The sequence below is a fragment of the Pan paniscus genome, chromosome 10 (assembly GCF_029289425.2).
Source record: "Pan paniscus chromosome 10, NHGRI_mPanPan1-v2.0_pri, whole genome shotgun sequence".
NCBI lineage: Eukaryota > Metazoa > Chordata > Mammalia > Primates > Hominidae > Pan > Pan paniscus.
This window is the reverse complement of record NC_073259.2, coordinates 17,575,984-17,590,702: the sequence shown is the minus strand read 5'-3', so window position 1 is coordinate 17,590,702 and position 14,719 is coordinate 17,575,984. Positions and strand designations below refer to the sequence as shown.

The 14,719-nt window shown below is 38.4% G+C and overlaps 1 protein-coding gene and 1 pseudogene across 8 annotated transcripts in view; one reads left to right on the top strand and one right to left on the bottom strand.

Annotated features, from left to right (window-relative positions):
- Positions 1 to 14,719, top strand: part of LRP6 (LDL receptor related protein 6) — a 170,290-nt gene that overhangs the window by 143,818 nt on the left and 11,753 nt on the right. For 3 of the 8 annotated variants that reach the window (XM_063593360.1, XM_057299381.2, XM_034935389.3), the window contains 3 exons: positions 66 to 202; positions 837 to 934; positions 4,079 to 9,430. In XM_063593360.1, coding sequence (XP_063449430.1) covers positions 66 to 202; positions 837 to 934; positions 4,079 to 4,373 — 530 coding nt within the window. In that variant the 3' untranslated portion in view covers positions 4,374 to 9,430. The other 5 variants (XR_608456.5, XR_008954639.2, XM_008951953.5 and 2 more) reach the window with 5 other exon arrangements.
- LOC100984506 (prothymosin alpha) lies at positions 13,283 to 14,320 on the bottom strand (annotated as a pseudogene).

Genomic DNA, 14,719 nt, shown 5'->3' with positions numbered 1-14,719 from the left:
GAAATTGCTTGATACATTTTTATATATCTTACTCATCTTCAGTTTTTAACCTCCTTTTATTTTAGGAATGTCTCGAGGTAAATCAATGATCAGCTCCCTCAGTATCATGGGGGGAAGCAGTGGACCCCCCTATGACCGAGCCCATGTTACAGGAGCATCATCAAGTAGTTCTTCAAGCACCAAAGGCACTTACTTCCCTGCAGTAAGTAGTCTGTTTTCCTTTGAATGCAACATACATAAGATCTTAGATTTTTTAACTCATTTAAATGTGGGTGATCAGTGATAGTAATGTAAAAGTAGTTTTTGAATGTAAAATTTAGGCATAAAAGGCTCAAAGCATTTACCACACACCACCATGCATGCTTATAAATCTTTTAAGTTACTGTGTAGTAACCAGAATACTTGAAAGCACTGGGCATTAATTTCACATTTCAAGTAAAAGTAGAACTACTGAATGGTACCTATTGAGGGATTAGGGCCTTCATTTTATGACTTCCCAAAAGAGGAAGCACACCTGGAATTTCTCCTAAATCAATAATTTTTCTCTAAATACTTACAATTTTAAATAACCAGGACCTAAATGTACTGACCAATGATTTTTAGGTTACAGATTTTCGTTTTTGTCACTTTGCACTTTTTAGCCATGATGAGGTCTTAGGGAATGAGGAAGCCAATAGTCCCAAAGTACTGTTTGAGGTCAATTCTTTGGAAAAGAAGAATTGTGCTAATAGTGTATTGTAAAGAAACACTAATAGAGATGAAGGAAGAAAAGTTGAAAGAAAGTCTGATAGTTTCTATGTTGTTATTTTAATATTTTAATTATTTTTTTCTTTTAGATTTTGAACCCTCCACCATCCCCAGCCACAGAGCGATCACATTACACTATGGAATTTGGATATTCTTCAAACAGTCCTTCCACTCATAGGTCATACAGGTAATACACATCCTTCTCTAAAATAAGGTGCAGTATTTATTGAAAGTGTTTTAGTTGTGGACCTGATGTAGCCCCAAATGAGTAGACGATGGTCACCAGAGAGAGACTAGGCATCTTATCTTGGTAGTACTGACATTGCCTCTACCACAAATCCTTTCCTTTCAGGACGTTATACTTTTTAAAAAATTTTTTGAGATGGATTTCGCTCTTGTTGCCCAGGCTGGAGTGTAATGGCATGATCTCAGCTCACTGCAACCTCCGCCTCCCAGGTTCAAGCGATTCTCCTGCCTCAGCCTCTCTAATAGCTGGGATTACAGACCTGCGCTACCACGCCCAGCTAATTTTGTATTTTTAGTAGAAACGTGGTTTCACCATGTTGGCCAGGCTGGTCTCGAACTCCTGATCTCAGGTGATCCGCCTACCTTGGCCTCCCAAAGTGCTGGGATTACAGGTGTGAGCCACCACACCTGGCCTATACTTTTTTTTTTTTTTTAAGAGAGTCACAAATGCTAGCTTTTATAATAATAAAATACAGCCTCAGGCTTTGGCAGTATTCTAAGGAGGAATTACCCACCAAAGTGACTGGTTTCAAAATAGTTTGATATTCTAAGAATGAAATATTGGGATAAGATTGGTTCATAGAATTGAGAGTTTAAAACAGCAACATACTCAGAGCACAGAATTTTAGAAAAGTTGAGAGAAATGTAAGTTCAGCCATTGCTTGCATATGCTATTACAATTTGGAGTGAAAGATTTCTCATGTAGTTGCATGGAATAAAGAAAGATTGAAATAAATAAAGTGTATTTGTAAGCCAAAAAAGAGAAAATTATTCCTTTTTGCTAATTCATGAGTCTATAAAGTGTGTTGAGCAGGTCAAGTACTGTTGTGTCAGCTTCCACTTCTATGTTCCTTGAAAGGCCAACAGACCATCAGTAGCTTGAGAGTTTCTGTCTACACACTGAAGTGCTCAGGGTTCATGGGCATCCCTCAAGTGCCTGTTATCTTCTAGATAATCTTTTCTATCTTCTATCCTCTCTAGATAATCTTCTATTATCTTTCCTAGCATTTCAGTCAAATTGGCCTGATACGACCTCATCCATGTGTAGAAATGAAGAGGAAACCACTTAAAGTATCTCACTCAGAATTCTCATTTCAGCTTAGATAAGACTGAAATAGCCTTGGCTGTGAACTGATTGTTTTAATGATATGTTGTAATGTTGCTTTCCCTGCCACAAGTTTCTTCTTCTAGGAAGCCAAAACAGAAAAAGCAGAAGCCTGAAAATTGAGAAAGGAGAAAGATACAAAATTTTATTTTTTAAAAGTAATGTCCTTAATTCAAATTGACTAAGGCACCCATCAGAATAAACACGATTGCATAAAAAACTATTCTTGCTTAACTATTTTCCGTATAAGCCCAATTGCTGTTTCCTCTGAGTCAAAACTTACATCATTTGTTGAGATTTTGGTTTAAACTGGGACATGAAAAAATTTTATTAATTCAGTTTGTTTTCTTTTTTTTTTCATGAAAATAGAAGTATTTGGACTTTTAAATGTTGACCTTAGAAATTTCACCAAGGATTGACACCTGATTGGACAAAGAGTTAAACAAAACAAACTGTGACATCATGTCAGTATTAATAGTAAAAGCCTTTGAGAACTCACTCAGTGGGTCACATAACTTTTGGTCTCTGGCAGCCTTGCACCCTTTTTATTTTTATTTTTATTTTTTTTGAGACAGGGTCTTGCTCTGTCACCCAGGCTGGAGTGCAGGGGCGCAATCACAGCTTACTGCAGTCTCCACCTCCCGGGCTTAAGCAGTCCTCCTGCCTCAGCCACCCAAGTAGCTGGGACTACAGGTGTGTGTCACCACGCCTGGCTAGCTTTTTTTTATTTTTTGTAGAGACGGGGTCTTGCTATGGTGCCCAGGCTGGTTTCTTTCTTTCTTTCTTTTTAAAAGACTAATCAAATGCAGTAGTAAGAAGGGGAGACAGAGTAGAACAAGGAATTTGATCTGTGACTGTGAACAATCTGGCAGCCATTTCTTTTGAAGCAAGCCAAGTGATATCAAATGGTTTGTATCCTGGGTTCCTGGGATATATTACCTTGTGGTGCTCTGTATCACTAGGTGTTTTACGAATCGTTGTATCAGTTTTTAACTTGGTTTTCCCCTTCTCTTGTAGTCACTTTGATGAGAAAGCTTATGAAAAAATCTTTGGGATAAATTTAAGATCAGCTTTACCATATTTAGAATAAACAGGTATAAGAAGTTAAAAATAGAAGTAGGAATGACAGAAAAGCCAGAACTTAGGTCAGATCTTATTTTCACTAGTATGTTTCTCTCTTTCCAATGCCTTTTTCTTTAGTTAGCAGTGCTACAAACCTAACAACTGTATGTCACTTGTAAAGATAAACAAGTGTAAGAAATAAACTAGGCCTCTGAAATATACATTAGAAAATTCACTGACCCTTTATGGGCATTTAAATTTTATCATTTTGATGTTTAAAGCTGCTCTTATGAGAGGTACTTACCTATACACAGGGAATGAAAACCGTTTCCTCCAACCACAGCAATTTCCCTTTGCTAAGATAACAACAATGGAATACTTATGCCCCTGAGGCTGTCTACCAAAATCCAGCCTGGACTGTACAGAAATTGTACAGAATTGTACAGAAGAAAGAAATGAAGACTTCAGATGTCATTAAATTAATTATTCATCAGGTTAATTTTGGAGTAAAGAATGTTGAGGGAATGCTGACATGTTTGAGTAGTGTAAAATATGTAAAAACCCATTCTTCCCATGGGCCATGAAACTGCAGAACAAATTTGAATAGTCATTTTTTATTCTGTGATACAGTTTAACTTGAAGATGTAAGAGCACAACCAGAGGCTAGATTGAATTCACCTCTGCATTCCCATCCTGTTCATTTTCATTTGCCACTTTCTTATTTGCAAATAAGAAAGTACCTGCTATTTTCTTCAGTGAATCTGCCATTGAAAATTGCCTCTTGGTCTGTGTAAATTTAAATTGCAGTAGCTTATTGTTTTCATAGCGTAGTTGACATCTAATACCTCTATTCTGAGAGGGGAAATCTTTTTTTTTTTGTAAAACTAACTGCTTCTCTTTATTTTCTCCTTATACCAGCTACAGGCCATATAGCTACCGGCACTTTGCACCCCCCACCACACCCTGCAGCACAGATGTTTGTGACAGTGACTATGCTCCTAGTCGGAGAATGACCTCAGTGGCAACAGCCAAGGGCTATACCAGTGACTTAAACTATGATTCAGAACCTGTGCCCCCACCTCCCACACCCCGAAGCCAATACTTGTCAGCAGAGGAGAACTATGAAAGCTGCCCACCTTCTCCATACACAGAGAGGAGCTATTCTCATCACCTCTACCCACCGCCACCCTCTCCCTGTACAGACTCCTCCTGAGGAGGGGCCCTCCTCCTCTGACTGCCTCCAACGTAAAAATGTAAATATAAATTTGGTTGAGATCTGGAGGGGGGGAGGGAGCTATTAGAGAAGGATGAGGCAGACCATGTACAGTTAAAATTATAAAATGGGGTAGGGAATACTGGAGATATTTGTACAGAAGAAAAGGATATTTATATATTTTCTTAAAACAGCAGATTTGCTGCTTGTGCCATAAAAGTTTGTATAAAAAAAATTTGTACTAAAAGTTCTATTTTTGCAAACTAAATACACAAAGCATGCCTTAAACCCAGTGAAGCAACTGAGTACAAAGGAAACAGGAATAATAAAGGCATCATTGACCAGGAATATCTGGTCTTTATTGATACCAAAAATAAAAAAGAGGAAGAAGAAAAATTAAGTCCAGCTCAGAGCAGCAAACCATAGATACATGGATGTAGCCAGATAGCCTTCAGTTAACTAACATTTGAGGGCCAACAAGTAAGAAATGATGAAAGGAAAAAAAAGCAATTAATACTAACCTTGGACGAAGGGCTTTGTTTTCTCTAGGAATCCAACAGTGTTAGTGAGGAAAGTAGATATTTCTAAAAACCCATTCTGGGTGTTGCTGTTGTAGGAGAGATCAGCCCTCTGGTAAGATGCCATGAAGCTGTGTGTGTGTGCAAGTCTCTGTCCCTACCTTTAGAATCCATACCTCTGTCAAAATGAATTTTTTTCTCTAGGTATGTTTACCTTGCTGCCTCCTCCAGCAACTTGGTAAGTCATTTTGCTAAGATACCATGATTTTTTTAAGCTGAAGCATTGACTAAATGGAATTTTCTAAATTAAAGTTGATTTTAATATTTCTTCTAGCTCCATTCCCCAGTAGGCTTAGCTCTTCAATTTGACTGCTGTTTTTGCATAATGATCAAAAGTTAGACATATTATTTCTCTTCTTCCAAGATTGTTTTAATGCTCATTAAAATGTCTTTTTACAACACATATAGACAATGTTTAAGAATTAAAAATTTAACCATTATGTTTTTGTTGTAAATCATATATCCTTGCACTACTTTCAGCATATATCACAGTACGAAATCATTTATATATATATATATATATATATATATATATATTTTGTTTGTTTGTTTGTTTGTTTTCTGAGTAAAACATTTAAATATGTTCTGGTTAGAGACAATCTATTTAAAAAGATTTTTTTCTTATTAGGATTTTCCCTATATTAACAGTTTGTGACGTTTTCATGTTCTTTAGACCGGTTTTTCTCAGAATAATGTCTACATACATACCTCTTCTAATGTGTGACATGAATTTAATATCTTTCTGTTACCCACTGTGAATGTTAGGCTGTTTTCAAATTATCCACAAATTATTCTTGTAATCACCTCATATTTTTATGTGGGTCCTCTCTTACCCATTATGGATTAAGATAGTTTAACAAATTTAACAATGAGGATTAAATGAGAAGGCAAACTGTTAACTTCTCAGCTGTCAGAATTTGGGTGGAAGGGAATAATGGAAGCCTCTTTTGTGATCTGCCTGACCTGCTGTCATGTATGGTACTGGGGCTGCTACATCTTCAGCTATCAGGGCTGACCTGTGGAATGATTCTAGCACTTGCTCTGCCACCTTGCCAGAAGTTCGTTTCCTGCTTTTTACACATGTGTAGCACTTCTCTGCTAAAATTGAATGGTTTTAAACTAATGTATTTTTAGCTTAAGAGGTGTTGGTCAGTTAATTATTGGTTTTTTTTTTTTCTTTTTTAATTCTGTCTTGCCAAGGCCTCTCTGGGTTTCAGGGCCCAAGAGAAAACAGTGGAAGAAAGGATTCAGAATTTTGGCAAGGGTGAAGTAACTGTTCATGCAAGTTAAAAATACCTAAGTAAAGTTTTTGAAGATAAAATTGTGGTTTCAGAATAATGCTGATTGTTGGAGACTGTAAGAATCAGGTGCACTTGATTTTGCATATAAGCAAATGGTAAATCTATCAGAGTCCTAAAACAGACAAGCATGAACTCTTCCCGTTGCTGGAACTAAGTGCCCACAGTGTCAGACAAAATGGACATTGAACTTGGATTCTGTGATACACAGGGCACTTGATGCTTAAATGAAGATGGAAAGGTTAGCAATACCTGGGTGTCAGTTAGAATTTGAGAATTCTATATGTTTACATATTTAAATGTGCATCTTGATCTGGTGGACTTCCCATGTGGAGACTTGCACTCTAATTAACTAAGAAGAATATTGCCTTGTTGGATCTCAGTCCACGTGCTTGCACTGCGATGGCAATGGCCTCTTCTTCAAAATACTAATTTGTGTGCCAATTTGTTTAAAATTATTTGAAGGCAGTTCAGCCTAATCTCAGTGTTCTCTTTCTGGGGTAGATGAGATGGATTCTTAATATTTCGGGGAGTACTTTTTAATGAGAGAATTGTCAAATTTGGAAAGATTCATTGAGCCTTACGTTACATGGACAGTTAAGCTTAAGTAAACTGTATATTGATTATTAAACACAAGCTGTAATTGGAAAAGTTGAGAGGAAAAACATGAGACCACAAATTAGGGGGAAAAAAGAAAAGGGATTTTTAAATTTGGTATATTAAATTCATTGTCCGAGGGGGAAAATGAATAATGTTTCATTAGATTCCTTATATGCAAAAGTATTTATTTTGAACATGTGTCCTAAAATATATGCACTAACTGATGTGATTAAAATTGTCCAAGAAATAAACTTGAGCATAACATACTTTGTGTGCACCACAGTAAGCTATTCTGCATTGAAGTGGTCTTTTATAACTAAGGCCTGGACTTGGCTCCTGTTAGAGTCGTGGTCTTCTGAATAGTGACTTAAGGAGTTTTGTTTGCTTAAGTCAGATAATAGCACATTCACAGGGAAAAAAAGAGAGTTGGTGGATAGAATTTTCTGACTATTAATTTTTCTTCCATGAAGTTTTATTATGCCTTTGGCACTTTCTGCCACTCTTACAGCATATCACAAGATGTCTGTTTAGCAGAAGATTGTGTAGTTACTTTAATTTTAATATAAAAATAGCTTGTGATACATTACCAAGAGATCTCTGATTCTTTAGTAAGTTTGAGAACACCTATTCTACAGAGATGATAGGTACTTAGAAATGAAGACTTTAAAGTACATTTTAATCTAATAAAGGCCAGTAATTGGGGGAAGGGGCTTTGAGCAGTACAATTTTAAGATGATTTTGAGGGTTGTATTTCTTTATCATTTAAAAATACCCTAAAGTCAGTAATTTATATGAAGGAAACTCATTCATTATTGAAGGTATTAAAAATAGCCATCATCTGTATTAGGTAGCAGTTTTGGAGGATCATCTTTTTCTTTTGCTATAAAGCCCTATTAATGAAGAATACTTCCAGTAGAGTTAATAGCTGTAGCTTACCTAGTGTGTTAATGAAGTGTGTTTATTTATGTGACTTGATACCAGTAGTCATAATAGAGACTGAAGAGGTATGCGTTAAGCACGCCTACTTCTATGCAGTAAACAGGCTGCAGCTGCCTAGATTAGATTCTTAGAAATGTCATATTTTGAATTGTTTTATTTCTTGTAGGGGAAGCTTTGTCCCACTTCATTCATTTGCATGCCATAGGAATTACATATTGGTTATCATTACATATCTAACAAGATTCAGAAACAAAAATCTTGGACTTTTCACATCTGAAATATGTCAGCTCTTAATAAATGTGTGGTGCTTAAGTCTACATATGGCATCCATAGTTGATCTAGAGTATGGATATGAGTGTGTTGACCAGTTATCAGTAGGTGGACAAATATTTGGGCATCTACAGATGAGACTATGCACTAAGTGTGGACTGAGTCCTAAAGAAGCTTATAGTCAGGTGTTGTTTAAAACATTATCAGAATTCTTAAACCCAAGGAATTTAATTTTATTTGGTATTTCTTAAGCCTAAAATGAACCAAGAGAAAGATGATTTTAGAAAGTACTTGTAGTGCATGTGTGGCTTCTGACTTTTGGGATGGCACCATTTTATAATAGTTTCAAAATTTAGCTTTTGAAATTCTCAACATTTTATGGTAGAAGACTTTGGACCTCAAGTATAAAATTATACGTTTATAATTTTTTTTAAATTTAAATTATAAGTATTGTGAATTCACACTCTCAGGCTATTGTCTGACTTGATCTACGTCTCATAAAGCCTGTACCTGAGTGGAGTGGAAGGTGGAGTCTTACGTTAATCAGTTACTGACTCTACCCTCACCCTCTTTCAATTGAGGTAAACTTTGCTGTTTTTCTTTTTCATAAAGCATTCTTAAATTGTTGAGTTTATTGCTGAAAAAAATCTCCATGACTTTACAGATAGAATTACAAACTAAATGATTTCTTGTATTTAGAAGCAGAGTACAGACCTAACAAACTGTTAGATTATCCACCATCACTTAGGGTTTGCCCAAAAGCAACACCAAAGAATTACAGACAACATGCTTTTGCTTAACTGTCCATTTTGGTTGTTTTGTTTTTTAATCAAATATAAGCAGGATGGGCGATAGAGATATATTTATATATAGATACATATTCTATATATCTAATGCCTAAATATGGGTATTAAAGGGAAAATTTTAAAAGTCTGATTAAATCCAATATTACATGAAATTAAATATATGGATTAGTAAGGAAAAATGTTAAAAAGTAGAGAGGATACCAAGAAGATTAAACTGGACTAGCCTTATTTGCAAGTGAAGGATCTGGTGCTGCTTTCAGATGTTTATCTTTTATTTTTTTCCCTTAAGCTTTAATCTTCGTCATTGTCTTAAAGTCAACTGGTGTTTCTTGTTCATCGACTTTGGTACGATGGTGCTTTGCAAGGATGTATTTATGTTATAATGGCCAACATTTGGTCAGCCCTTGTCCACTTATTCACTTCCCTCCTTTTGTAAAATAAGTGCTTTAATTATAAACTGTATAAAAATACCTTGTATAAATCCCTTTTTTGATTATTACAATAAATAAGCTGAATTGTAACAAATGAAATGTTGATTTTTGTAATAAAACAGTGGAAAAGTAAAAGTGTCTGTCCTTTCTTTTCAGCAAGAAATTAAGACAGTAGCTGGTTGTCCTTCGCTGTGATGTAAATAAGACTGTTTCAGACACAAAACCCAGCTTTATTGTTAGCATTTTAAATAATACTCTGCCAGTACACCTATAGTCCCAGCTACTTGGAAGACTGAAGTGGGAGGATCACTTAAGCTGGGGAGGTTGAGGCTGCAGTAAGACTCGTGATTGCGCCACTTGCACAGCAGCCTTGGGCTACAGGGTGAAATCCTGTCTCTAAATCAGTCAATCAGCCAATCAGTCTCTGCAAGAGAGATTTACGAAGGGCTGTTGCTTAGTTCAGTGCTGGCAGCATTTGTGTTTGGGAACAAGAATAAGAAATAGCCTGTGCTTCAGAACTGCTCTTGTTTTCAGTAAACTGGAAGGAGTTCTAGTATGGACTCTGAGCACTTCCCTCTTTTCCAAGATCTTAAATTAGCTTATAAAATGCACATTGCTTTCCTGGTGAAGAGCCCAGTGTGATGTGATGATTCTTTTTCTGTGAGGGTAGGACATAGTAAAATCCAGTGAAATACCAGGTCTCTGCTTGATACTGAGCTTACTAGTTTGATAGGAAGGGAGGAAAGCTGCTTTTTTATTTTGCAGTATTTGAGCCCAAATACCAGTTAAAGGGAAACCAAGTTTTAAAATGTTTTTCCTTAGCCAATGCCCTCAAGTAAGTGAACTTACCTTGGTCTTTGCTGACTCCTCCCATTCTTTTTCCTGGAAGGAAAACAGAAACACGTTGTGCCATTCCCAGTTAAATGAAAGAAAGAAAAGGCAGAAGATTGGTTTGCCTGATGGAAAGGCAATCTCACGAATGGGGAAACACTGCAAACTGTTTTGGGTCCTTCTTTCCCCAGATAGGTTTTCAGCTAAGTAAATAATTAAGTAGTTTTCATTTTAATTTGTTGCCTTGTATATGATTGCATTGTTTCTATAAATTTAATTCAAATGACGAATTACTGTCCTCAGATCTCTGGTTCCATCCATTTATATCATTATGTAATCTGCACAGTCCCCCCTCCCACAGAAAATCTGCTTGAGATTTGCATTTGCAAATTCATATTTAGTCAACATACAAAACCAGTCTTCTCCAATACGGAAGTTAAAATGAAGGATAATTTTATTAACATTCTAGCCTGCATTTACTGTGTACCAGGCACTGTGCTGCCTTTCCTCGCCTCCCGCCCTCTGACTTAAAATAATCAAAGATTGCCAGCTGTCGTAGCTTGAGCCTGTAAGCTACTCGGGAAGCTGAGGCGGGAAGATCTTTTGAGGTCAGGAGTTTGAGACTAACCTGGTCAATAGAGAAACCCCTATCTCTAGAATAAAAAGAATAATAAAGTGATGAATGACCAGGCTTGACAGGAAATGCCCAATTTGAGTATGAAAAGTTCCACTGCAAAATTTTGATTAGAAATGGGTTGTCACCGGCCGCAGCACTTTGGGAGGCCGAGGTGAACGGGTTGCTTGAGGCCAGGAGTTCGAGACCAGCCTGACTGACTTGGTGAAACCTCGTCTCTACTAAAAATGCAAAAATTAGCTGGGCATTGTGGCAGGCACCTGTAATACCAGCTACTCGAGGGGCTGAGGCAGCAGAATCTCTAGAACCCAGGAGGCAGAAGTTGCAGTGAGCCGAGATGGGGCCTTGGCACTCCAACCAGCCTGGGCAACAAGAGCGAAACTCCGTCTCAAAAAAAAAGAAAAAGAAAAACGGGTTGTCTTTGGGTAGAGGGAAAAGGATATGGATTGAGGTCTAGATTTTAATCTTTATTCCACTGTAATTAATTGTCAAGGCATGTCTGGACTCATTTATCTCTCAGTATTTCTTGGTATTAGTCCCTAATGTAGAGTTTTCAGAACCTTAACTCTTTAATGAGCCGGTTGACTTTTCTTTTTTTTTTTTTTTTTAAGACTGCGTCTCGCTCTGTCGCTAGGCTGGAGTGCAGTGGTGCTATCTCAGCTCACAGCAACCTCCGACTCTGTGGTTCAAGCGATTCTCCTGCCTCAGCCTCCCGAGTAGCTGGGATTACAGGCATGTGCCACCACACCCAGCTAATTGTTTGTATTTTTAGTAGAGACGGGGTTTCACCATGTTGGCCAGGATGGTCTCGATCTCCTGACTTTGTGATCCGCCCACCTCGGCCTCCCAAAGTGCTGGGATTACAGGCGTGAGCCACCACGACTGGCTACCACTTGACTCTTTAATTAGTCAATTCCAATACCTGTTCTAGAGAGGTACTTATACATAATGCATTTGAGGCAGTGAATTGTATTACAAGGTAGAGTCCACTGAAGCCCAAACACCTATGTGGTATCCTATTCCATGGAGATACCTATTCGATGCTTCCTTCCCCCTAGGCCCTTGCTTCACTTTCCAAAGAAAATAACTGTCAAAAAGGAGACAGCCCGATGCCCATCTTACATCACAAGCTGCATGGCAGACAGAAGTGATTATCTTGAGGTCTTTTGACTTCTGATCATCCTACCAAAAGCTCCCCCACTACCATTACTCAATTGAACAGGCTTGAAGATTCTCGTCTTTTGTCCAGTAATTGAAGTTCCTTCTTGGGGATTCCATGGGAAGGAAAGGGTTAGGGTCCACAAGTATGCAGTGCTATGATTCCTAACTGCAGATACATATGTAACAGGAAAATTTTTAATACCTCAGTTTCTCTAATCTAGGTTATTCATATTTTCTCTTCTTAGGTCAGCTTTAGTTACTTGTGTCTTTCAAGGAATTTGTCCATTTCATCTAAGTTGTTGATTTACTGACATAAAATATGTTCTCTATCCTTTTAATGTCTTGTTGTTTCAGACATTGGTAATTTGTGTCTTCTCAACTGGGACTCAAAACGTAGTACCTAAAATATGACACCTTGGAATACTATTTTGAGCTGAAGGAATTTGAGAAAAATCACGGAAGCAGGATTCCTTCATCATTCTCACCTGAAGCAGGTTATAAACCTGGGATAAGTTTTCTGATCTTTCCCTTAAGCAGGTCTCTCGTGTGAGAGGTGCCCTCTCTACACCTGGAAGAAGAACATTCTTATCTCTAAAGACAAAGTGTTGGCTGGGTGCAGTGGCTCATGCCTGTAATCCCAGCACTTTGGGAGGCTGAGGCGGGTGGATCACCTGAGGTCAGGAGTTTGAGACCAGCCTGGCTAGCATGGTGAAACTGTCTCTACTAAAAATACAAAAATTAGCCAGCCGTGGTGGTGGGTGCCTGTAATCCTAGCTACTCAGGAGGCTGAGGCACGAGGATGGCATGAACCTGGGAGGAGGAGGTTGCAGTGAGCTGAGATCGCGCCACTGCACTCAAGCCTGGGTGACAGAGCAAGACTCCGTCTCAAAAAAAAAAAGTCACAAAGAAATCTAAACTTAGGTCTTGCTAAGTTTCCCCCAGTTATGAGATCATACCCTTTATGTCCTATCATATTTCTCCACAACTGTCTACTCTTCATCAAACCTACTACAAAACACACTAACACTTATCTGTTTCTTTGGGTCTTCATTTCAATATGAAGACTCCTGTACCACGTAAAACATATTAAATAAATTTGATGGTTTTGTCTTCCTCTTTTTTTCTTTTCTTTTCTTTTTCTTTTTTTTTTTTTGTGGAGACAGGCTCTTGCTCTCTCATCCAGGCTGGAGTGCAGTGACGCGATCTTGGCTCACTGCAACCTCCACCTTCCAGGCTCAGGTGATCCTCCCACTTCAGCCTCCCGAGTAGCTGAGACTACAGGCACACACTACCACATCCAGCTAATTTTTTTGTTGTTTTTTTAGAGATGAGGTTTGTTTGTTGGTTTGTTTTAGAACAGCTCAGCAAAATAAAATTCCTGTTTATTGTTGGACAACATTGTTTCACACATACATCAAACAGGCCAAAAAAAATAAACAGCAACTTCATAGACAAAAAAGGAAAAAAAAGAAACCTTTTATCTTTGGCCTTTTTAACCATCTCATACAAACCAACTACTTATAGTACAGCTAAGTACATACACAAAAAAGTTACTGGAATGCTCGGAATAAGATGGTTTTTCTGTTGTCATTTTTGCATTTTTTACAAGTTTTTTTTTTCTCCTTTGAGATTATAATGAACATGGTCACACCACAAGTAAAGTCAGAAGTAGGACAGAGAACGCTCCGAAGGCTGGTTTGGTCATCCGAGATCATTAAAAATGGCTGACCCTAACAATATGTACAAAAATATAAAATGTAAATAAAAAATACAAACAAATTTCCTTTTTAAAGTACTTTTAAGAAAAAAAAAGCAGGGCCTTGGAAGTTTTGGTTCTTTTTTCCTCCCCTGTTGCAAATTCTCATGGTTTGGGTTGGGTGGTGGAGAGCGCGTGTCATCTGCGGGTGGCACTGCCCTCGGTGGGCGGGCGGGCCTCTCTACTCGAAGGTGACCACGTTTAGATTCTGAGACGGGAAGTGGAGGGTGAATAGGTCACGGCGGCCTTTTTTTTTTAGTTTAACTTTTCCTTTTTTGCTGTCTGGTCATCCTCGTCGGTCTTCTGCTTCTTGGTATCGACATCGTCATCCTCATCATCTTCAGCTGCCCGCTTGCCTGTAGCTGACTCAGCTCCCTCATCTTCATCTCCATCCTCTTCCTCACCATCACCTTCCTCCTCCTCTTCCTCCCCACCTTCTTCCTCTTCTTCATCTACCTCGTTGTCAGCCTCCGGCTCCCCATTTTCCTCATTAGCATTCCCGTTAGCAGGGGCGTCTCTTCCATTTTCCGCCTCTTCCACAACTTCCTTCTTCTCCTTTAAGTCCTTGGTGGTGATTTCGGAGCTGGTGTCTACGGCTGCGTCTGACATGGTGGGGCACGCCGGTGATGTGATACAGGGGATTAAAAAGAAAGCGAGAGTTCAGGGCCTCTGGCGATAAAGCTGCCGGAGTCCGCGGCGGCGGCGGAGGCGGCTGCGGCGAGCAAGGAGGCTGCCGAGGAACAATGCAAAGATGGCTTTTCAGAGCAGCCAGTGGGGAGATGAGGTTTTACCATGTTGCCTAGGCTGGTCTTGAACTCCTGGGCTCAAGCAATCTGCCCACCTCAGCCTCCCAAAGTGCTGGGATTACAGGTGTGAGCTACTATGCCTGGCCAAAAAATCTACTTATTTATAGCTCCATCCCCACCCCATTTGGTTGTTTGTAACAAAGTTATATCTTTATCCATGTTCCCTGAAACATAAACTAATAATTATTTTAAACACATTAGAATTTTAAATTATGTAGAAAACAATGTGGAGGCCG